Source organism: Gigantopelta aegis, chromosome 8 (genome assembly GCF_016097555.1).
Source record: "Gigantopelta aegis isolate Gae_Host chromosome 8, Gae_host_genome, whole genome shotgun sequence".
Lineage (NCBI taxonomy): Eukaryota > Metazoa > Mollusca > Gastropoda > Neomphalida > Peltospiridae > Gigantopelta > Gigantopelta aegis.
Window position 1 is genome coordinate 677,971 of NC_054706.1, and position 25,617 is coordinate 703,587.

Sequence of the window (25,617 nt, forward strand, 5' to 3'; positions counted from 1 at the left end):
TAACTCAAACATGAAGGGAAGGCTTCTTTAAAGGGACAGACCCTACTTTCAACCCATTGTCGCCTGCTAGGCTGTAGAGTCACTCATAACTCAAACATGAAGGGAAGGCTTCTTTAAAGGGACAGACCCTACTTTCAACCCATTGTCGCCTGCTAGGCTGTAGTGTCACTCATAACTCAAACATGAAGGGAAGGCTTCTTTAAAGGGACAGACCCTACTTTCAACCCATTGTCGCCTGCTAGGCTGTAGTGTCACTCATAACTCAAACATGAAGGGAAGGCTTCTTTAAAGGGACAGACCCTACTTTCAACCCATTGTCGCCTGCTAGGCTGTAGTGTCACTCATAACTCAAACATGAAGGGAAAGCTTCTTTAAAGGGACAGACCCTACTTTCAACCCATTGTCGCCTGCTAGGCTGTAGTGTCACTCATAACTCAAACATGAAGGGAAAGCTTCTTTAAAGGGACAGACCCTACTTTCAACCCATTGTCGCCTGCTAGGCTGTAGTGTCACTCATAACTCAAACATGAAGGGAAAGCTTCTTTAAAGGGACAGACCCTACTTTCAACCCATTGTCGCCTGCTAGGCTGTAGTGTCACTCATAACTCAAACATGAAGGGAAAGCTTCTTTAAAGGGACAGACCCTACTTTCAACCCATTGTCGCCTGCTAGGCTGTAGAGTCACTCATAACTCAAACATGAAGGGAAGGCTTCTTTAAAGGGACAGACCCTACTTTCAACCCATTGTCGCCTGCTAGGCTGTAGAGTCACTCATAACTCAAACATGAAGGGAAGGCTTCTTTAAAGGGACAGACCCTACTTTCAACCCATTGTCGCCTGCTAGGCTGTAGAGTCACTCATAACTCAAACATGAAGGGAAGGCTTCTTTAAAGGGACAGACCCTACTTTCAACCCATTGTCGCCTGCTAGGCTGTAGAGTCACTCATAACTCAAACATGAAGGGAAGGCTTCTTTAAAGGGACAGACCCTACTTTCAACCCATTGTCGCCTGCTAGGCTGTAGAGTCACTCATAACTCAAACATGAAGGGAAGGCTTCTTTAAAGGGACAGACCCTACTTTCAACCCATTGTCGCCTGCTAGGCTGTAGAGTCACTCATAACTCAAACATGAAGGGAAGGCTTCTTTAAAGGGACAGACCCTACTTTCAACCCATTGTCGCCTGCTAGGCTGTAGAGTCACTCATAACTCAAACATGAAGGGAAGGCTTCTTTAAAGGGACAGACCCTACTTTCAACCCATTGTCGCCTGCTAGGCTGTAGAGTCACTCATAACTCAAACATGAAGGGAAGGCTTCTTTAAAGGGACAGACCCTACTTTCAACCCATTGTCGCCTGCTAGGCTGTAGAGTCACTCATAACTCAAACATGAAGGGAAGGCTTCTTTAAAGGGACAGACCCTACTTTCAACCCATTGTCGCCTGCTAGGCTGTAGAGTCACTCATAACTCAAACATGAAGGGAAGGGACAGCTTCTTTAAAGGGACAGACCCTACTTTCAACCCATTGTCGCCTGCTAGGCTGTAGAGTCACTCATAACTCAAACATGAAGGGAAAGCTTCTTTAAAGGGACAGACCCTACTTTCAACCCATTGTCGCCTGCTAGGCTGTAGAGTCACTCATAACTCAAACATGAAGGGAAAGCTTCTTTAAAGGGACAGACCCTACTTTCAACCCATTGTCGCCTGCTAGGCTGTAGAGTCACTCATAACTCAAACATGAAGGGAAAGCTTCTTTAAAGGGACAGACCCTACTTTCAACCCATTGTCGCCTGCTAGGCTGTAGAGTCACTCATAACTCAAACATGAAGGGAAGGCTTCTTTAAAGGGACAGACCCTACTTTCAACCCATTGTCGCCTGCTAGGCTGTAGAGTCACTCATAACTCAAACATGAAGGGAAGGCTTCTTTAAAGGGACAGACCCTACTTTCAACCCATTGTCGCCTGCTAGGCTGTAGAGTCACTCATAACTCAAACATGAAGGGAAGGCTTCTTTAAAGGGACAGACCCTACTTTCAACCCATTGTCGCCTGCTAGGCTGTAGAGTCACTCATAACTCAAACATGAAGGGAAGGCTTCTTTAAAGGGACAGACCCTACTTTCAACCCATTGTCGCCTGCTAGGCTGTAGAGTCACTCATAACTCAAACATGAAGGGAAGGCTTCTTTAAAGGGACAGACCCTACTTTCAACCCATTGTCGCCTGCTAGGCTGTAGAGTCACTCATAACTCAAACATGAAGGGAAGGCTTCTTTAAAGGGACAGACCCTACTTTCAACCCATTGTCGCCTGCTAGGCTGTAGAGTCACTCATAACTCAAACATGAAGGGAAGGCTTCTTTAAAGGGACAGACCCTACTTTCAACCCATTGTCGCCTGCTAGGCTGTAGAGTCACTCATAACTCAAACATGAAGGGAAGGCTTCTTTAAAGGGACAGACCCTACTTTCAACCCATTGTCGCCTGCTAGGCTGTAGAGTCACTCATAACTCAAACATGAAGGGAAGGCTTCTTTAAAGGGACAGACCCTACTTTCAACCCATTGTCGCCTGCTAGGCTGTAGAGTCACTCATAACTCAAACATGAAGGGAAAGCTTCTTTAAAGGGACAGACCCTACTTTCAACCCATTGTCGCCTGCTAGGCTGTAGAGTCACTCATAACTCAAACATGAAGGGAAAGCTTCTTTAAAGGGACAGACCCTACTTTCAACCCATTGTCGCCTGCTAGGCTGTAGAGTCACTCATAACTCAAACATGAAGGGAAAGCTTGTTTAAAGGGACAGACCCTACTTTCAACCCATTGTCGCCTGCTAGGCTGTAGAGTCACTCATAACTCAAACATGAAGGGAAAGCTTGTTTAAAGGGACAGACCCTACTTTCAACCCATTGTCGCCTGCTAGGCTGTAGAGTCACTCATAACTCAAACATGAAGGGAAGGCTTCTTTAAAGGGACAGACCCTACTTTCAACCCATTGTCGCCTGCTAGGCTGTAGAGTCACTCATAACTCAAACATGAAGGGAAGGCTTCTTTAAAGGGACAGACCCTACTTTCAACCCATTGTCGCCTGCTAGGCTGTAGAGTCACTCATAACTCAAACATGAAGGGAAGGCTTCTTTAAAGGGACAGACCCTACTTTCAACCCATTGTCGCCTGCTAGGCTGTAGAGTCACTCATAACTCAAACATGAAGGGAAGGCTTCTTTAAAGGGACAGACCCTACTTTCAACCCATTGTCGCCTGCTAGGCTGTAGAGTCACTCATAACTCAAACATGAAGGGAAGGCTTCTTTAAAGGGACAGACCCTACTTTCAACCCATTGTCGCCTGCTAGGCTGTAGTGTCACTCATAACTCAAACATGAAGGGAAGGCTTCTTTAAAGGGACAGACCCTACTTTCAACCCATTGTCGCCTGCTAGGCTGTAGTGTCACTCATAACTCAAACATGAAGGGAAGGCTTCTTTAAAGGGACAGACCCTACTTTCAACCCATTGTCGCCTGCTAGGCTGTAGTGTCACTCATAACTCAAACATGAAGGGAAGGCTTCTTTAAAGGGACAGACCCTACTTTCAACCCATTGTCGCCTGCTAGGCTGTAGTGTCACTCATAACTCAAACATGAAGGGAAAGCTTCTTTAAAGGGACAGACCCTACTTTCAACCCATTGTCGCCTGCTAGGCTGTAGTGTCACTCATAACTCAAACATGAAGGGAAAGCTTCTTTAAAGGGACAGACCCTACTTTCAACCCATTGTCGCCTGCTAGGCTGTAGTGTCACTCATAACTCAAACATGAAGGGAAAGCTTCTTTAAAGGGACAGACCCTACTTTCAACCCATTGTCGCCTGCTAGGCTGTAGTGTCACTCATAACTCAAACATGAAGGGAAAGCTTCTTTAAAGGGACAGACCCTACTTTCAACCCATTGTCGCCTGCTAGGCTGTAGAGTCACTCATAACTCAAACATGAAGGGAAAGCTTCTTTAAAGGGACAGACCCTACTTTCAACCCATTGTCGCCTGCTAGGCTGTAGAGTCACTCATAACTCAAACATGAAGGGAAGGCTTCTTTAAAGGGACAGACCCTACTTTCAACCCATTGTCGCCTGCTAGGCTGTAGAGTCACTCATAACTCAAACATGAAGGGAAAGCTTCTTTAAAGGGACAGACCCTACTTTCAACCCATTGTCGCCTGCTAGGCTGTAGAGTCACTCATAACTCAAACATGAAGGGAAAGCTTCTTTAAAGGGACAGACCCTACTTTCAACCCATTGTCGCCTGCTAGGCTGTAGAGTCACTCATAACTCAAACATGAAGGGAAGGCTTCTTTAAAGGGACAGACCCTACTTTCAACCCATTGTCGCCTGCTAGGCTGTAGAGTCACTCATAACTCAAACATGAAGGGAAGGCTTCTTTAAAGGGACAGACCCTACTTTCAACCCATTGTCGCCTGCTAGGCTGTAGAGTCACTCATAACTCAAACATGAAGGGAAAGCTTCTTTAAAGGGACAGACCCTACTTTCAACCCATTGTCGCCTGCTAGGCTGTAGAGTCACTCATAACTCAAACATGAAGGGAAGGCTTCTTTAAAGGGACAGACCCTACTTTCAACCCATTGTCGCCTGCTAGGCTGTAGAGTCACTCATAACTCAAACATGAAGGGAAAGCTTCTTTAAAGGGACAGACCCTACTTTCAACCCATTGTCGCCTGCTAGGCTGTAGAGTCACTCATAACTCAAACATGAAGGGAAAGCTTCTTTAAAGGGACAGACCCTACTTTCAACCCATTGTCGCCTGCTAGGCTGTAGAGTCACTCATAACTCAAACATGAAGGGAAGGCTTCTTTAAAGGGACAGACCCTACTTTCAACCCATTGTCGCCTGCTAGGCTGTAGAGTCACTCATAACTCAAACATGAAGGGAAGGCTTCTTTAAAGGGACAGACCCTACTTTCAACCCATTGTCGCCTGCTAGGCTGTAGAGTCACTCATAACTCAAACATGAAGGGAAAGCTTCTTTAAAGGGACAGACCCTACTTTCAACCCATTGTCGCCTGCTAGGCTGTAGTGTCACTCATAACTCAAACATGAAGGGAAAGCTTCTTTAAAGGGACAGACCCTACTTTCAACCCATTGTCGCCTGCTAGGCTGTAGAGTCACTCATAACTCAAACATGAAGGGAAAGCTTCTTTAAAGGGACAGACCCTACTTTCAACCCATTGTCGCCTGCTAGGCTGTAGTGTCACTCATAACTCAAACATGAAGGGAAAGCTTCTTTAAAGGGACAGACCCTACTTTCAACCCATTGTCGCCTGCTAGGCTGTAGAGTCACTCATAACTCAAACATGAAGGGAAGGCTTCTTTAAAGGGACAGACCCTACTTTCAACCCATTGTCGCCTGCTAGGCTGTAGAGTCACTCATAACTCAAACATGAAGGGAAGGCTTCTTTAAAGGGACAGACCCTACTTTCAACCCATTGTCGCCTGCTAGGCTGTAGAGTCACTCATAACTCAAACATGAAGGGAAGGCTTCTTTAAAGGGACAGACCCTACTTTCAACCCATTGTCGCCTGCTAGGCTGTAGAGTCACTCATAACTCAAACATGAAGGGAAAGCTTCTTTAAAGGGACAGACCCTACTTTCAACCCATTGTCGCCTGCTAGGCTGTAGAGTCACTCATAACTCAAACATGAAGGGAAGGCTTCTTTAAAGGGACAGACCCTACTTTCAACCCATTGTCGCCTGCTAGGCTGTAGAGTCACTCATAACTCAAACATGAAGGGAAGGCTTCTTTAAAGGGACAGACCCTACTTTCAACCCATTGTCGCCTGCTAGGCTGTAGAGTCACTCATAACTCAAACATGAAGGGAAAGCTTCTTTAAAGGGACAGACCCTACTTTCAACCCATTGTCGCCTGCTAGGCTGTAGAGTCACTCATAACTCAAACATGAAGGGAAAGCTTCTTTAAAGGGACAGACCCTACTTTCAACCCATTGTCGCCTGCTAGGCTGTAGAGTCACTCATAACTCAAACATGAAGGGAAAGCTTCTTTAAAGGGACAGACCCTACTTTCAACCCATTGTCGCCTGCTAGGCTGTAGAGTCACTCATAACTCAAACATGAAGGGAAAGCTTCTTTAAAGGGACAGACCCTACTTTCAACCCATTGTCGCCTGCTAGGCTGTAGAGTCACTCATAACTCAAACATGAAGGGAAGGCTTCTTTAAAGGGACAGACCCTACTTTCAACCCATTGTCGCCTGCTAGGCTGTAGAGTCACTCATAACTCAAACATGAAGGGAAGGCTTCTTTAAAGGGACAGACCCTACTTTCAACCCATTGTCGCCTGCTAGGCTGTAGAGTCACTCATAACTCAAACATGAAGGGAAAGCTTCTTTAAAGGGACAGACCCTACTTTCAACCCATTGTCGCCTGCTAGGCTGTAGAGTCACTCATAACTCAAACATGAAGGGAAAGCTTCTTTAAAGGGACAGACCCTACTTTCAACCCATTGTCGCCTGCTAGGCTGTAGAGTCACTCATAACTCAAACATGAAGGGAAGGCTTCTTTAAAGGGACAGACCCTACTTTCAACCCATTGTCGCCTGCTAGGCTGTAGAGTCACTCATAACTCAAACATGAAGGGAAGGCTTCTTTAAAGGGACAGACCCTACTTTCAACCCATTGTCGCCTGCTAGGCTGTAGAGTCACTCATAACTCAAACATGAAGGGAAGGCTTCTTTAAAGGGACAGACCCTACTTTCAACCCATTGTCGCCTGCTAGGCTGTAGAGTCACTCATAACTCAAACATGAAGGGAAAGCTTCTTTAAAGGGACAGACCCTACTTTCAACCCATTGTCGCCTGCTAGGCTGTAGAGTCACTCATAACTCAAACATGAAGGGAAGGCTTCTTTAAAGGGACAGACCCTACTTTCAACCCATTGTCGCCTGCTAGGCTGTAGAGTCACTCATAACTCAAACATGAAGGGAAGGCTTCTTTAAAGGGACAGACCCTACTTTCAACCCATTGTCGCCTGCTAGGCTGTAGAGTCACTCATAACTCAAACATGAAGGGAAAGCTTCTTTAAAGGGACAGACCCTACTTTCAACCCATTGTCGCCTGCTAGGCTGTAGAGTCACTCATAACTCAAACATGAAGGGAAAGCTTGTTTAAAGGGACAGATCCTACTTTCAACCCATTGTCGCCTGCTAGGCTGTAGAGTCACTCATAACTCAAACATGAAGGGAAGGCTTCTTTAAAGGGACAGACCCTACTTTCAACCCATTGTCGCCTGCTAGGCTGTAGAGTCACTCATAACTCAAACATGAAGGGAAGGCTTCTTTAAAGGGACAGACCCTACTTTCAACCCATTGTCGCCTGCTAGGCTGTAGAGTCACTCATAACTCAAACATGAAGGGAAGGCTTCTTTAAAGGGACAGACCCTACTTTCAACCCATTGTCGCCTGCTAGGCTGTAGTGTCACTCATAACTCAAACATGAAGGGAAAGCTTCTTTAAAGGGACAGACCCTACTTTCAACCCATTGTCGCCTGCTAGGCTGTAGAGTCACTCATAACTCAAACATGAAGGGAAAGCTTCTTTAAAGGGACAGACCCTACTTTCAACCCATTGTCGCCTGCTAGGCTGTAGTGTCACTCATAACTCAAACATGAAGGGAAAGCTTCTTTAAAGGGACAGACCCTACTTTCAACCCATTGTCGCCTGCTAGGCTGTAGAGTCACTCATAACTCAAACATGAAGGGAAGGCTTCTTTAAAGGGACAGACCCTACTTTCAACCCATTGTCGCCTGCTAGGCTGTAGAGTCACTCATAACTCAAACATGAAGGGAAGGCTTCTTTAAAGGGACAGACCCTACTTTCAACCCATTGTCGCCTGCTAGGCTGTAGAGTCACTCATAACTCAAACATGAAGGGAAGGCTTCTTTAAAGGGACAGACCCTACTTTCAACCCATTGTCGCCTGCTAGGCTGTAGAGTCACTCATAACTCAAACATGAAGGGAAGGCTTCTTTAAAGGGACAGACCCTACTTTTAACACATTAAAATTAACACGAAGTTTAGTTCATCTACAAAGCTATAACACATTTGGATAAAGTTACAATTGAGTGAAACATGAGTCTGTGACTTTTAAATGGTGAAATACCCTCTAAAAATAGACTAAAACTCGACTTCATAACTGTTACTTCTCAGACGCATGTGCGTTTTTAAAAATATGACAATGCATTTTGTGACATTAAAAACAGCAGGATGACCAAAAATACTTCGAATGTATGGGAATGAATAATCTAAACAATAAAATCTAAGTAAAGTATGATTTCAGTTATCAAAAACGGCTCTAATATGCTTTAGTGTTTAAAAACTAGGGTATGTCCCTTTAATATCTGACATTTATAATTGTGTTCCACATTAAATAATATTGTATTATTATTATAGGATAGATTTCATCTAAATAGAAACCTGATGGTTTTGGCATCTTTTAATGACAAATTAATAATGTATTTTTCAGAATTCTTTTTTGAAGCTTTACACACACAGAATGGAATGCAGTTAGAGTGAGAACATAATTGTCTTGTTCTGTTTCTAAAATTTATTCTGTTTTAAATTGCATGTTTTCAAAATACTATCTTATCTTTTGTTCATTTTGATCTTCTTCTTTTTTTCTTTTCTTTTTTTGCCTCATAATGTATTAGGCCTATAAGATAGTTAACATATATCTAAATGTTTGGCTGGCATGCAAGGAACATTGCGAATCATTAGAATGGCATATTTCATCTGCCGTTCAGTGATCTGGCTGTGTGGCCACCTTGTAATGTCAACATTTGGTTGAAGTTTTTTCCCAATGTTTCAAGGCATCTTCTTCTGCTTGTTAGTTACATGTATATTTTACAGTGATCCACATTGTTTTGTCTAGTCTGTTTAACGTTTGTTTGATTGGCTTTAACTCAAGAATACTTAATGGATGGTTCCCATGTTTAGTGTTGGTGTTTACTTGGTGATAGTGTATGCACATTCAGCAAACATTAAAGTTTCGCTAAAGTTTAAATTTCAGTTAAAAGTTTTTCTAATTGCATAACTCTTGAATTCCTTGATTTCCATATTATGATATGGTTGTTCTCCATGGTATGGTCTAACCCTATGAATATAAACAAAGGGCAAAGTCATTTCATTCTGTTAACATTCTGTTTGCAGTTTCTTTACTTGCCTTTTAAGTATTTTTCAGTAGGTGAGTATTTTCAGTTGCACACCCCAGGTCCCTATAAATGTGACCCCAGGGCAAGGGCAAAGTCACTTGGAACCTTGTTGATGTTAGTTTAAAACGTACTTAAAATTTCTCTAATTTCCTTTCACATCTGAATCCTTTCATTGATGGATTGATTCATAGTTGGAATTGATGTTCACCAACAAATAATATCACAGTTTTGACATTTGTCAGAATGGGAGACAGGATTTAGCTCAGTCGGTTGAGTGCTCACCTGGGGTGTTTGTGTCATAGGATCGAGCCACTTCGATGGATCCATTCAACTGAATGGGATTTTTTTCCTTCCAACCAGTGCACCACAACTGGTCAAAGGCCATTGTATGTGCTTTCTTGCTGCTAATGGAAAAATGTAGCGGGTTTCTTCTGAATGATGTGTCAGAATTACTGTTTGACATGCCGGTGATTAATAAATCAATGTGCTCTAGATATTGTTAAACAAAACAAACTTTAACTTTTTCGTTCATAAAACCTTTTTTATGTTAATGGCAGAAAGGAAATGTACAAATGTTCTAGTTACTGTCAAGTAATGTTTATGAAAACACCACATTAAAATATACAAAATTCATGAAGAAGAAATTGAATAGAAGTTTTAAGAGATCGGTTTCAAGGTTTGTTAGTTTTTGGCAGGTTTTACTTTTTACTGTTTCTGTTTTCTGTTTCAGATCTCTGTTCAATGTTCTCCATGCACTCACCAATTTTGAGCCGTTTTTCTCTCGCTGTCATGCTGTATATGGTAGGGTTATTAGTTTTGGTTTTAGCTCCACTATGACACTTGTCACAGACTCTCACTGTATATGGTAGGGTTATTAGTTTTGGTTTTAGCTCCACTATGACACTTGTCACAGACTCCCGCTGTATATGGTAGGGTTATTAGTTTTGGTTTTAGCTCCACTATGACACTTGTCACAGACTCACTGTATATGGTAGGGTTATTAGTTTTGGTTTTAGCTCCACTATGACACTTGTCACAGACTCCCGCTGTATATGGTAGGGTTATTAGTTTTGGTTTTAGCTCCACTATGACACTTGTCACAGACTCTCACTGTATATGGTAGGGTTATTAGTTTTGGTTTTAGCTCCACTGTCACAGACTCTCACTGTATATGGTAGGGTTATTAGTTTTGGTTTTAGCTCCACTATGACACTTGTCACAGACTCTCACTGTATATGGTAGGGTTATTAGTTTTGGTTTTAGCTCCACTATGACACTTGTCACAGACTCACTGTATATGGTAGGGTTATTAGTTTTGGTTTTAGCTCCACTATGACACTTGTCACAGACTCCCGCTGTATATGGTAGGGTTATTAGTTTTGGTTTTAGCTCCACTATGACACTTGTCACAGACTCTCACTGTATATGGTAGGGTTATTAGTTTTGGTTTTAGCTCCACTATGACACTTGTCACAGACTCACTGTATATGGTAGGGTTATTAGTTTTGGTTTTAGCTCCACTATGACACTTGTCACAGACTCCCGCTGTATATGGTAGGGTTATTAGTTTTGGTTTTAGCTCCACTATGACACTTGTCACAGACTCCCGCTGTATATGGTAGGGTTATTAGTTTTGGTTTTAGCTCCACTATGACACTTGTCACAGACTCTCACTGTATATGGTAGGGTTATTAGTTTTGGTTTTAGCTCCACTGTCACAGACTCTCACTGTATATGGTAGGGTTATTAGTTTTGGTTTTAGCTCCACTATGACACTTGTCACAGACTCTCACTGTATATGGTAGGGTTATTAGTTTTGGTTTTAGCTCCACTGTCACAGACTCTCACTGTATATGGTAGGGTTATTAGTTTTGGTTTTAGCTCCACTATGACACTTGTCACAGACTCTCACTGTATATGGTAGGGTTATTAGTTTTGGTTTTAGCTCCACTATGACACTTGTCACAGACTCCCGCTGTATATGGTAGGGTTTTAGTTTTGGCTCCAGTATGACATTCGTCACAGATTCTCACTGTATATGGTAGGGGTTTTAGTTTTTGTTTTAGCTCCACTATGACATTCGTCACAGACTCCCGCTGTATATGGTAGGGTTTTAGTTTTGGTTTTAGCTCCACTATGACATTCGTCACAGACTCTCACTGTATATGATAGGGGTTTTAGTTTTGGTTTTAGCTCCACTATGACATTCGTCACAGACTCTCACTGTATATGATAGGGTTTTAGTTTTGGTTTTAGCTCCACTATGACATTCGTCACAGACTCTCACTGTATATGGTAGGGTTTTAGTTTTGGTTTTAGCTCCACTATGACATTCGTCACAGACTCTCACTGTATATGATAGGGGTTTTAGTTTTGGTTTTAGCTCCACTATGACATTCGTCACAGACTCTCACTGTATATGATAGGGTTTTAGTTTTGGTTTTAGCTCCACTATGACATTCGTCACAGACTCTCACTGTATATGGTAGGGTTATTAGTTTTGGTTTTAGCTCCACTATGACACTTGTCACAGACTCTCACTGTATATGGTAGGGTTATTAGTTTTGGTTTTAGCTCCACTATGACACTTGTCACAGACTCCCGCTGTATATGGTAGGGTTATTAGTTTTGGTTTTAGCTCCACTATGACACTTGTCACAGACTCTCACAGTATATGGTAGGGTTATTAGTTTTGGTTTTAGCTCCACTATGACACTTGTCACAGACTCTCACTGTATATGGTAGGGTTATTAGTTTTGGTTTTAGCTCCACTATGACACTTGTCACAGACTCTCACTGTATATGGTAGGGTTATTAGTTTTGGTTTTAGCTCCACTATGACACTTGTCACAGACTCCCGCTGTATATGGTAGGGTTATTAGTTTTGGTTTTAGCTCCACTATGACACTTGTCACAGACTCTCACAGTATATGGTAGGGTTATTAGTTTTGGTTTTAGCTCCACTATGACACTTGTCACAGACTCTCACTGTATATGGTAGGGTTATTAGTTTTGGTTTTAGCTCCACTATGACACTTGTCACAGACTCCCACTGTATATGGTAGGGTTTTAGTTTTGGCTCCAGTATGACATTCGTCACAGATTCTCACTGTATATGATAGGGTTTTAGTTTTTGTTTTAGCTCCACTATGACATTCGTCACAGACTCCCGCTGTATATGGTAGGGTTTTAGTTTTGGTTTTAGCTCCACTATGACATTCGTCACAGACTCTCACTGTATATGATAGGGGTTTTAGTTTTGGTTTTAGCTCCACTATGACATTCGTCACAGACTCTCACTGTATATGATAGGGTTTTAGTTTTGGTTTTAGCTCCACTATGACATTCGTCACAGATTCTCACTGTATATGGTAGGGGTTTTAGTTTTGGTTTTAGCTCCACTATGACATTCGTCACAGACTCCCACTGTATATGGTAGGGTTTTAGTTTTGGCTCCAGTATGACATTCGTCACAGACTCTCATTGTATATGGTAGGGGTTTTAGTTTTAGCTCCACTATGACATTCGTCAGCAGAGCTTTTCCAATACCAATTTGTCTGGTGTCCGTCCGTCCATGGATCTGTCCATCAACTTTTCCTTTAAAGTCTATCTTCTTCTATGATTTTCATTGAATTGTTCTGTAACTTGGTACACCCACCACAAACTATAGTCAGGTCCCATTTCTTAAAAAAAGTATTTATTGAAGTACGAGCATTCTTTAGGATTATATGAAACATACTTTTCTAACCTGTTTTGGGGGTGCTGAATCCAAAACAATATGTTGACCATCTGAGAAATTATGTTTAGGGGGTCAAAATGACAAACACAAAATAGTAGTATATGAAATTAGGATTGTGTTGAAAATACATTGTATCTAAGTATAATAAAGTGTCACAGATTATGTTTTTATCTATTTTTGTGTGATAATTTCTTTAGGATTGTATACAACATACTTTTTGTAAACACATTTAAATATGCTGAATCTAAAACATGTCTTGGCCATTTGAAAAATAATGCCTACATGTACAGTGTGTATGTAGTATAAAAAAAACAAAAAAAAACATGCCTTTAAACTCGGATACAATGCATTTTCGACACAATAATAATGTGCAAACCTTCATATTATGAAACACCTAAATGTAATTTTTCAGTTTCATATGTTATGGTATTTCAAGGGAAATTAAACGATGTGCTATCCTCTCTGTGGGACGGTGCATATAAAAGATCCCTTGCTACTAATGGGAAAATGTAGCAGGTTTCCTTTCTAAGACTATATGTCAAAATTACCAAAGTTTTACATTCAGTAGCGGGTGATTAGTAAATCAGTATGCTCTAGTGGTGTCATTAAACAAAACAAACTTTGTTGATATTTTTGAAAACTAACAACAGTTTGCATCATTTTTATGTTATTGTGAAACATTTTAAATTACTATTCTCAGAAGCAATGGATTATGGAAGCAGGTTTTGTGGGTAGATGGGAAGTACTTCATCTTCAACTCAGTACGAGGTGGCCACAAGTCCAACAATAGACTATATGTTAGAATTAGCACATTTCACATCCAGTAGTCCATCAATAGACTATATGTTAGAATTACCACATTTCACATCCAGTAGTCCAACAATAGACTATATGTTAGAATTACCACGTTTCACATCCAGTAGTCCAACAATAGACTATATGTTAGAATTACCACGTTTCACATCCAGTAGTCCATCAATAGACTATATGTTAGAATTACCACGTTTCAGATCCAGTAGTCCAACAATAGACTATATGTTAGAATTACCACATTTCACATCCAGTAGTCCATCAATAGACTATATGTTAGAATTACCACGTTTCACATCCAGTAGTCCAACAATAGACTATATGTTAGAATTACCACGTTTCACATCCAGTAGTCCAACAATAGACTATATGTTAGAATTACCACGTTTCACATCCAGTAGTCCATCAATAGACTATATGTTAGAATTACCACATTTCACATCCAGTAGTCCATCAATAGACTATATGTTAGAATTACCACGTTTGACATCCAGTAGTCCAACAATAGACTATATGTTAGAATTACCACATTTCACATCCAGTAGTCCAACAATAGACTATATGTTAGAATTAGCACGTTTCACATCCAGTAGTCCATCAATAGACTATATGTTAGAATTACCACGTTTCACATCCAGTAGTCCATCAATAGACTATATGTTAGAATTAGCACATTTCACATCCAGTAGTCCATCAATAGACTATATGTTAGAATTAGCACATTTCACATCCAGTAGTCCATCAATAGACTATATGTTAGAATTACCACGTTTCACATCCAGTAGTCCAACAATAGACTATATGTTAGAATTAGCACGTTTCACATCCAGTAGTCCATCAATAGACTATATGTTAGAATTAGCACATTTCACATCCAGTAGTCCATCAATAGACTATATGTTAGAATTACCACATTTCACATCCAGTTTCACATCCAGTAGTCCACAATAGACTATATGTTAGAATTACCACATTTCACATCCAGTAATCCAACAATAGACTATATGTTAGAATTACCACATTTCACATCCAGTAGTCCATCAATAGACTATATGTTAGAATTACCACATTTCACATCCAGTAGTCCATCAATAGACTATATGTTAGAATTACCACGTTTCACATCCAGTAGTCCAACAATAGACTATATGTTAGAATTACCACGTTTCACATCCAGTAGTCCATCAATAGACTATATGTTAGAATTACCACGTTTCACATCCAGTAGTCCATCAATAGACTATATGTTAGAATTACCACGTTTCACATCCAGTAGTCCAACAATAGACTATATGTTAGAATTAGCACGTTTGACATCCAGTAGTCCATCAATAGACTATATGTTAGAATTACCACGTTTGACATCCAGTAGTCCAACAATAGACTATATGTTAGAATTACCACGTTTCACATCCAGTAGTCCAACAATAGACTATATGTTAGAATTAGCACATTTCACATCCAGTAGTCCAACAATAGACTATATGTTAGAATTACCACGTTTGACATCCAGTAGTCCATCAATAGACTATATGTTAGAATTACCACATTTCACATCCAGTAGTCCATCAATAGACTATATGTTAGAATTAGCACGTTTCACATCCAGTAGTCCATCAATAGACTATATGTTAGAATTACCACATTTCACATCCAGTAGTCCAACAATAGACTATATGTTAGAATTACCACGTTTGACATCCACATCCAGTACCACGTTTCCATCAATAGACTATATGTTAGAATTACCACGTTTCACATCCAGTAGTCCAACAATAGACTATATGTTAGAATTACCACGTTTCACATCCAGTAGTCCATCAATAGACTATATGTTAGAATTACCACATTTCACATCCAGTAGTCCAACAATAGACTATATGTTAGAATTACCACGTTTCACATCCAGTAGTCCATCAATAGACTATATGTTAGAATTACCACGTTTCACATCCAGTAGTCCATCAATAGACTATATGTTAGAATTACCACGTTTCACATCCAGTAGTCCAACAATAGACTATATGTTAGAATTACCACGTTTCACATCCAGTAGTCCAACAATAGACTATATGTTAGAATTACCACATTTCACATCCAGTAGTCCAACAATAGACTATATGTTAGAATTACCACGTTTCACATCCAGTAGTCCATGATTAATAAATCAATGTGCTCTAGTGGTGTCATTAAACAAAATAAACTTGGAACTTTTAGGTGGCCAAAATATGCATCATTCTTATTGTTGTTTTCTGTTACAGGGGTTGAGTCTGTGTTAATGGCTATTGGAATACTCATTCTTATTGTTGTTTTCTGTTACAGGGGTTGAGTCTGTGTTAATGGCTAGTGGAATACTCATTCTTATTGTTGTTTTCTGTTACAGGGGTTGAGTCTGTGTTAATGGCTAGTGGAATACTCATTCTTATTGTTGTTTTCTGTTACAGGGGTTGAGTCTGTGTTAATGGCTAGTGGAATACTCATTCTTATTGTTGTTTTCTGTTACAGGGGTTGAGTCTGTGTTAATGGCTAGTGGAATACTCATTCTTATTGTTGTTTTCTGTTACAGGGGTTGAGTCTGTGTTAATGGCTATTGGAATACTCATTCTTATTGTTGTTTTCTGTTACAGGGGTTGAGTCTGTGTTAATGGCTATTGGAATACTCATTCTTATTGTTGTTTTCTGTTACAGGGATTGAGTCTGTGTTAATGGCTATTGGAATACTCATTCTTATTGTTGTTTTCTGTTACAGGGATTGAGTCTGTGTTAATGGCTATTGGAATACTCATTCTTATTGTTGTTTTCTGTTACAGGGGTTGAGTCTGTGTTAATGGCTAGTGGAATACTCATTCTTATTGTTGTTTTCTGTTACAGGGGTTGAGTCTGTGTTAATGGCTATTGGAATACTCATGAAGATAAAGAACTTCAATGTTCTTGAAAAGGCTTTTGTGTTGCTTGACTCCATGCTTGTACGGTATGCTGTATTGATTAATGCTTGCTACATTGGACTCTTTTTTTTGTTGTAGCTATTACAAGTAAAAGTCAGTAAGTGAAGACTTTATTCTGTATAGGTAATTTATTGCAATTAAATACAAATAATTTATTGTAAAATTCAGTATAATTTAAACTGAAGGTTGCCATATAATACTTTCTCCACAGCACATCACTGACAGCAAGCATAAAAAGTAAGAAATATGTCTGTTGGCCTGGGGAACTATAGTAGCCTAACAAGGTCAGTAGTCTATACAGAAAGTCCCCAAGTCCCCAAGTCCCCTATTGTTGGTTTGTCAGAGTTAGTTTGTGGCACATATAATGGCAGTGTGGTGCATCAATGAGAACACAAAGTGGAAGGGTCCAAAGTTTATTCACATGGATTACAGTTCCTTAATCTTCTCTCATTTATAATTACAGAGTATTTCTGTTAGTACTGACAACAGTGAATATCGGTCAACACCTGTCAGGTGATTGTGGGTTTATTCATTTTGTCATTAAATCATATTGACCACACTATGGTCAGGATGCTGGGACAAAATGGATGTTGTAGACAACACCTCCCCACCTCAAGCATCACTCTGTGAACAACACCACAACACTGCAGGGAGGTGGGGCAGGTTGGGATGTTTTTAAAACCAGATAACATCTGTGTTGTTTTACAGACAAACCCCCAGCATCCTTCTGTGAACAATGCCTCAGCAATACAGGTGTTGGGGAGTGAGGTTGGAATGTTTTCAAAACCAGATAACATCTGTTTTATGTAACAGACAGACCCCCAGCATCCCTCTGTGAACAACACCTCAGCAATGCAAGGGGGGTGGGGGTGAGGTTGGAATGTTTTTAAAGCCAGATAACATAGATTTGTGTTGTTTTACAGACAGCCCCTCAGCATCCCTCTGTTTGTGAACAATGCATCAGCCATGCACTGCTTGTCGAAGGTGGACCAGGGCCTTCACTGTAACCACCTGCCTGTTTTCGTACAGGTGCTCAGCTGTACCAACCACCTGTTCAGGTAGGAAGTATGTGGTCTCTATTATTTATATCCACCTGTTCAGGTAGGAAGTATGTAGACTATTATTTATAACCCACCTGTTCAGCTAGTAAGTATGTGGACTCTATTGTTGTGCCTATATCCAATTACGTTTTGATCATGTCTTTCCTAGTCGCATCCTGTTAGAAAGAAAAGAAGTAAACCAAATTGCATCATGTTCTGTGTTATAAATACAGGGAGCTCTGTACCAAACAGTTATAGATTTTAGGTATTATCATCTTCATGTTGCATATGTTAATAGAAAGAATGCATCTGTAGCCACATGTCATTATTGTTTGTAGAATGTGATTTGTTGGTATGTCCAGTATAGTATATCTAAAATAAACAATAAAATAAAATAACAGCTTATTAAACAATGTGCTGGTGTGTGTTTAAACACATTCCTCTCCTTGGTGTACTTCAGAGAGGAGTATGCCTCGACCGTACTCATATTTTATTATTGTGAACATGTTTCAGAGAGGAGTATCTGCCTCAGCCGTACCCATATTTTATTATTGTGAACATGTTTCAGAGAGGAGTATCTGCCTCGACCGTACCCATATTTTATTATTGTGAACATGTTTCAGAGAGGAGTATCTGCCTCGACCGTACCCATATTTTATTATTGTGAACATGTTTCAGAGAGGAGTATCTGCCTCGACCGTACCCGTATTTTATTATTGTGAACATGTTGAAGAACGCAATGTGCAAACTGAACGACCTGATCCAGGCTCCCAGCCAGGAGATCATCGATCTATACTCTACCATAGTGTCGGCAGCAGCCAGGTATGTCTTTCTGTCTGTCCAGATGTCTGTCTGTCCAATCATCGATCCATCCATCCATCCATCCATCCATCCATCTGATGTTCATCTGTCCATCCATCCATCTGATGTCCATCTGTCCATCCATCCATTCATCTGTCCATCCATCTGTCCGTCTATCCATCCACCCATTAATTCATCCATCCATTTATCCATTAATTCATCTGTCTGTCTGGTCATCAATTCATCCGTCTGTCACTAGTCTATGTATCAGTGATTTTATCTCTGAAGCTGACTTAAACTGTTTTCCATTCTTTGTTTTTCTATTGTATTTTTAATGCCAGATTTTGCCAGCCCAAACTTGTGAGTTCTTCCAAAGACAGGCAAAGCAAAGAATCAGCTTCAGAGGTGGATACGGACATTGCAGAGATAAAAAACATTTTACTTGAAATTGCAGAGGAGCACCTGCTACCTTGGATATGTGTATGTGTCGTAGTCAAAATGATGGTTGTAATCAGTCCATTGTTGTATTTCGTGTTTCAATAGTGCCAGGACATACTAATTATTACTTTCATTTTAACATGACAGTGACATAACAATACCAGTTACGTAATACTATTGCATTTTTAATGTAAATATTCCATTGTTTTGCTTATATTTTATTACTACAAGTAGTAGCTTTTGATTTATAATTAAATATTACAATCTTAACCTTGTGTTTAATTTGGAATGACTAAACATTTCGAACTGTGCTGATAAATGTTCACTTGCCTATTTTCATCAAACGTCTCCGCTTTCTTCTGGGATATTCTGACATATTGCATCTGCTGTACTTTTATGTATTTGTCAAATCTGGGCTATAAACTACATGTGTATGTCTTTCATTAAAAAAAAATATATATAATTTGTATATTTCTTACGCAACCGTTGGTGAGAATGTCGTTAATTATTTTGTATAACACATACTATTAACACACATATGTGTGATAACAATTTAAAGGCCTTCGACTAGCTGCTTATAGCTGATGACCAGGTTACCACTGCCATACCATCCAATAAAATAAAAGATGATCAAAATCAATTACTTTGTTCCGTATAAATTGACCTGAAATTGTTTGTCTGATGCATAAGCTAACTGTAAACGCTATAGGGATGTAAATAAGTTTTAGTTGGAAAAGATGTTTTAATTTATTTTAATTAAGCTGCGTTAGATACGGTTTTTAAAACAACTTGTTTAAGACAATTAATATCTAATGGTCATTCGTGTAGTTTTCTCTATGTAAACAACTCAGTGTAAGATAATTGGTATCTAATGGTCATTCGTGTAGTTTTCTCTATGTAAACAACTCATTGTAAGATAAATGGTATCTAATTGTAATTCGTGTAGTTAATGGACACAAATTTTAGTATTCTCTATTTTGTAAGCTGCTTCATTTTTGTTTTACAAACTTAAAAATATTTCATTAATTGCTTTTGAATTTCTATTTTTGCTACAAAATGCCTGCATTACTTTTTTTGTTTTTATTACTACAGAGGTTGAGGAATTTTAATTTTTGTGATGTTTCAGAAAGTGTGGAGTGAGACCGACACGACACACAAGGAAGTTGTCCAGTCGTTCAACAGTCTGTACGACATGGACACCTCCATCATGGCCGACTTCTCCATCAGAGTGGCAGGGTCGGGGCTCGCGGTCAAGGTCATCGTACTCAAAGAGTGGACACGGTCAGTTGCTTTTATCATCTTGTAAATCTCAGTTGGTATTTTAACTGGGGGGTGGGGGAGTGGGATGTGTGTAACCCAGTGGTAAGACACTCACTTGATGCGTGGTCAGTTTAGGATCAATGCCCATTGGTGGGCCTATTTGGCTATTTCTTGTTCCAGCCAGTGCACTACAACTGGTATACCAAAGGCCGTGGTATGTCCTATCCTGTCTTAGGGATGGTGCATATAAATGACCCCTTGCTACTAATGGAAAAATGTAGCAGGTTTTCGTTCCAAGACTATACCAAAATGACCAAATGTTTGACATCCAATAGCCAATGATTAATAAATCAATGTGCTCTAGTGGTGTCATTAAACAAAACAAACTTTGAATCTTTTTTTCTTTTTTTTTTGTTGTATTTTTACCAGTACATTTAGTTGAATGCATGAGTTTATTTTTTTAATTAACATTGTAGCTTTTTCAAATGCTTTATTTAAATGCCGAGAAAAGGTGTCTTACAGAAGATAGATTATGATAAGGTTTCTGAGTTTGTTTATTTATGAGTATTTCAAAATGTATTATTTGTATTGCATTAAGTACTGTAAATCATAAAATATTAGCAATGTTAAAATTTAGTGAAATCCCAGTAAGTGACATATTAGCAACATAGAACTTTAACTTAAATTGTAGGATCAGCTGAAATAATGTTTTTGACGAATCTCGACATTATGCAGCTTACAGACATCTTGAATTTAGTAGAACATTGCAGTAATGTGCATGCTAACTAACTATTGTTGTTTGCTATACTTATCCTCATTTACAGTATATAAAATATTTTCATTGGGCGGGAATTTATCTATACTGTAGTATACTAAATAAAAAATAAATATACTTTAGAAAGTGCTTTGCTAATCTAGACAATTTGGTGATATATAAATACATTTGCGAAAATGAAGACATCTTTTATGATACTATATCTAAATAAAACAAGATTATAGATCGAACCTAAAGTCCTAGTTACTGAGCTACCTACCTTTTCTGTTTCACTTAAAATATATTTGGAATTACTACAAACATCAAAATATGCTGGATTTGCAAAACAAAACAACAGAGAATTTTAAGCAGCAAGTTATAAATACTGTGTAATATAATGGTCATTTACTACAATGACCAAATTTACTTTACACTATTTAATAAGCCATGGTCATTATCATTAACTCTGTTATACGAGATTAAAATTGTTCGACATCAGAGAAAGGAAGTCAGTTTTTGATGAGTTTCTGAGTATAAAATTATTTCTAAAGAAAACAAAGCTATCCATAGACTTGATATCGTTACCTATGTTTGTACTAAACGACATCAGTAAAATGAAGTCCATTCTGGATGAGTTTCTCATGACATTATGAATGTCTGATGTGACCTGTTTATTATCAACTTGTATCAAAGTAAACAAGGGGCAGGATTTAGCTCAGTTGGTTGAGTGCTCGCTTGAGGTGCTTGTGTCACAGGATCGAACCACCTCAGTGGATCCATTCAACTAATTGGGGTTTTTCTCGTTCCAACCAGTGCACCACAACTGGTAAAAGGCTGTAATATGTGCTTTGCTGTCTGTGGGATGGTTCATATAAAAAGTCCCTTTCTGCATTAGAAAACATGTAGCAGGTTTTCTCTGATGACTATGAGTCAGAATTACCAAATGTTTGACATCCAATAGCTAATGATTGATTAATCAATGTGCTCTAGTGGTGTCGTTGAACAAAACAAACTTTATCTTTAACTAAGTAAACAAAGTTCTCCATAGAACTGCGATTATTACCTGTGTTTTTACCAGAGATGACATCAGGAAAATAAAGCCCATTCTGGATGAGTTTCTGATCAACGTCTTCTCGCAGCTGGTGGAACAAGACATCCTCATGTACACGAAGCTGCCCGACTGGTTCCAGCATGGCCTCAACAATCTGAAATGTAAGTCTTCACGTTCCACCTGACTGGTTCCAGCGCGGCCTCAACAATCTGAAATGTAAGTCTTCACGTTCTACCTGACTGGTTAAAGCATGGCGTCAACAATCTGAAATTTAAGTCTTCACGTTCTGCCCGACTGGTTCCAGCGCAGCCGTAACAATCTGAAATGTAAGTCTTTACGTTCTACCCGACTGGTTCCAGCGCAGCCGTAACAATCTGAAATGTAAGTCTTCACGTTCTACCCGACTGGTTCCAGCGCAGCCGTAACAATCTGAAATGTAAGTCTTTACGTTCTACCCGACTGGTTCCAGCGCAGCCGTAACAATCTGAAATGTAAGTCTTCACGTTCTACCCGACTGCTTCCAGCATGGCCTCAACAATCTGAAATGTAAGTCTTTACGTTCTACCCGACTGGTTCCAGCGCAGCCGTAACAATCTGAAATGTAAGTCTTCACGTTCTACCCGACTGCTTCCAGCATGGCCTCAACAATCTGAAATGTAAGTCTTCACGTTCCACCTGACTGGTTCCAGCGCGGCCTCAACAATCTGAAATGTAAGTCTTCACGTTCTACCTGACTGGTTAAAGCATGGCGTCAACAATCTGAAATTTAAGTCTTCACGTTCTGCCCGACTGGTTCCAGCGCAGCCGTAACAATCTGAAATGTAAGTCTTCACGTTCTACCCGACTGGTTCCAAGACGGCCTCAACAATCTGAAATTTAAGTCTTTACGTTCTACCTGACTGGTTCCAGCACGGCCTCAACAATCTGAAATGTAAGTCTTTACGTTACAGCACGGCCTCAACAATCTGAAATGTAAGTCTTCACGTTCTACCCGACTGGTTCCAACGCGGCCTCAACAATCTGAAATGTAAGTCTTCACGTTCTACCCGACTGGTTCCAACGCGGCCTCAACAATCTGAAATGTAAGTCTTTATATTCTACCCGACTGCTTCCAGCACGGCCTCAACAATCTGAAATGTAAGTCTTCACGTTCTACCCGACTGGTTCCAACGCGGCCTCAACAATCTGAAATGTAAGTCTTCATGTTCTACCCGACTGGTTCCAGCGCGGCCTCAACAATCTGAAATGTAAGTCTTCACGTTCTACCTGACTGGTTCCAACGCGGCCTCAACAATCTGAAATGTAAGTCTTCACGTTCTACCTGACTGGTTCCAGCATGGCCTCAACAATCTGAAATGTAAGTCTTTATATTCTACCCGACTGCTTCCAGCGCGGCCTCAACAATCTGAAACGTAAGTCTTCACGTTCTACCCGACTGGTTAGAGCATGGCGTCAACAATCTGAAATGTAAGTCTTCACGTTCTACCCGACTGGTTCCAGCATGGCCTCAACAATCTGAAATGTAAGTCTTTACGTTCTACCTGACTGGTTCCAGCACGGCCTCAACAATCTGAAATGTAAGTCTTCACGTTCTACCCGACTGGTTCCAGCATGGCCTCAACAATCTGAAATGTAAGTCTTTATGTTCTACCCGACTGGTTCCAGCGCGGTCTTAACAATCTGAAATGTAAGTCTTCACGTTCTACCTGACTGGTTCCAGCATGGCCTCAACAATCTGAAACGTAAGTCTTCACGTTCTACCCGACTGGTTAGAGCATGGCCTCAACAATCTGAAACGTAAGTCTTCACGTTCTACCCGACTGGTTAGAGCATGGCGTCAACAATCTGAAATGTAAGTCTTTACGTTCTACCCGACTGGTTCCAGCGTGGCCTCAACAATCTGAAACGTAAGTCTTCACGTTCTACCTGACTGGTTAGAGCATGGCGTCAACAATCTGAAATGTAAGTCTTTACGTTCTACCTGACTGGTTCTAGCGCAGCCTCAACAATCTGAAATGTAAGTCTTCACGTTCTACCTATCTGGTTCCAGCACGGCCTCAACAATCTGAAATGTAAGTCTTCATATTCTACCTGACTGGTTCCAGCACGGCCTCAACAATCTGAAATGTAAGTCTTCACGTTCTACCCAACTGGTTCCAGCACGGCCTCAACAATCTGAAATGTAAGTCTTCACGTTCTATCCGACTGGTTCCAGCGTGGCCTCAACAATCTGAAATGTAAGTCTTCACGTTCTGCCGGATTGGTTAGAGCATGGCAACAACAATCTGAAATGTAAGTCTTCACGTTCTACCTGACTGGTTCCAGCACGGCCTCAACAATCTGAAATGTAAGTCTTCACGTTCTACCTGACTGGTTCCAGCGCGGCCTCAACAATCTGAAATGTAAGTCTTCAGGTTCTACCTGACTGGTTCCAGCGCAGCCTCAACAATCTGAAACGTAAGTCTTCACGTTCTACCTGACTGGTTCCAGCGCGGCCTCAACAATCTGAAATGTAAGTCTTTACGTTCTACCTGACTGGTTCCAGCACGGCCTCAACAATCTGAAATGTAAGTCTTTACGTTCTACCTGACTGGTTCCAGCACGGCCTCAACAATCTGAAATGTAAGTCTTCACATTCTACCTGACTGGTTAGAGCATGGCCTCAACAATCTGAAATGTAAGTCTTCACGTTCTACTCGACTGGTTCCAGCGCGGCCTCAACAATCTGAAATGTAAGTCTTCACGTTCTACTCGACTGGTTCCAGTGTGGTCTTAACAATCTGAAACGTAAGTCTTCACGTTCTACCTGACTGGTTCTAGCGCAGCCTCAACAATCTGAAATGTAAGTCTTCACGTTCTACTCGACTGGTTCCAGTGCAGTCTCAACAATCTGAAACGTAAGTCTTCACGTTCTACCTGACTGGTTCCAGCGCGGTCTTAACAATCTGAAATGTAAGTCTTCACGTTCTACCTGACTGGTTCCAGTGCAGTCTCAACAATCTGAAACGTAAGTCTTCACATTCTGCCCGACTACTCGCCAACAGTCTTCCCCTTACATAGTGAATAAACTACTCCCTAACAGTTTCCCCCTTACTGAGTCGACTCCTCGCCGATAATTTAGTGCGTCGTTAAATAAAACATTTCCTTCGTGTACATCAGCAGTTAATATAAGAGTTCACCGAACAAAAAACTAATGAGATTCTACTGTGTGTGTGTGTATATATATATATATATATGTGTGTGTGTGTGTGTATTTATATATATATATATGTGTGTGTGTGTGTGTATTTATATATGTGTGTGTGTGTGTGTGTATTTATATATATATATATATATATGTGTGTGTGTGTGTGTATATATATATATGTGTGTGTGTGTGTGTGTATATATATATATATATATATATATATGTGTGTGTGTGTGTGTATATATATATATATATATATATATGTGTGTGTGTGTGTATTTATATAAATTTATGCAGGGAACATTTTGTTCTGTATTGTGTCACAATTCACTACGCAAATTTCAGAGATCACTACACAATTTTAAAACATTAAACAGCTGT

The 25,617-nt window shown here is 40.2% G+C and overlaps 1 protein-coding gene across 1 annotated transcript in view; it reads left to right on the top strand.

Moving 5' to 3' along the window:
* Positions 1-25,617, top strand: part of LOC121378663 (meiosis inhibitor protein 1-like) — a 121,060-nt gene that overhangs the window by 25,919 nt on the left and 69,524 nt on the right. The window contains exons 8-15 of the mRNA XM_041506942.1: positions 8,527-8,572; positions 9,942-10,012; positions 16,632-16,731; positions 17,629-17,763; positions 18,424-18,567; positions 18,888-19,026; positions 20,111-20,265; positions 22,077-22,210. Of these exons, the coding sequence (XP_041362876.1) occupies positions 8,527-8,572; positions 9,942-10,012; positions 16,632-16,731; positions 17,629-17,763; positions 18,424-18,567; positions 18,888-19,026; positions 20,111-20,265; positions 22,077-22,210 (924 nt within the window). The remainder of the gene's footprint in view (positions 1-8,526; positions 8,573-9,941; positions 10,013-16,631; positions 16,732-17,628; positions 17,764-18,423; positions 18,568-18,887; positions 19,027-20,110; positions 20,266-22,076; positions 22,211-25,617) is intronic.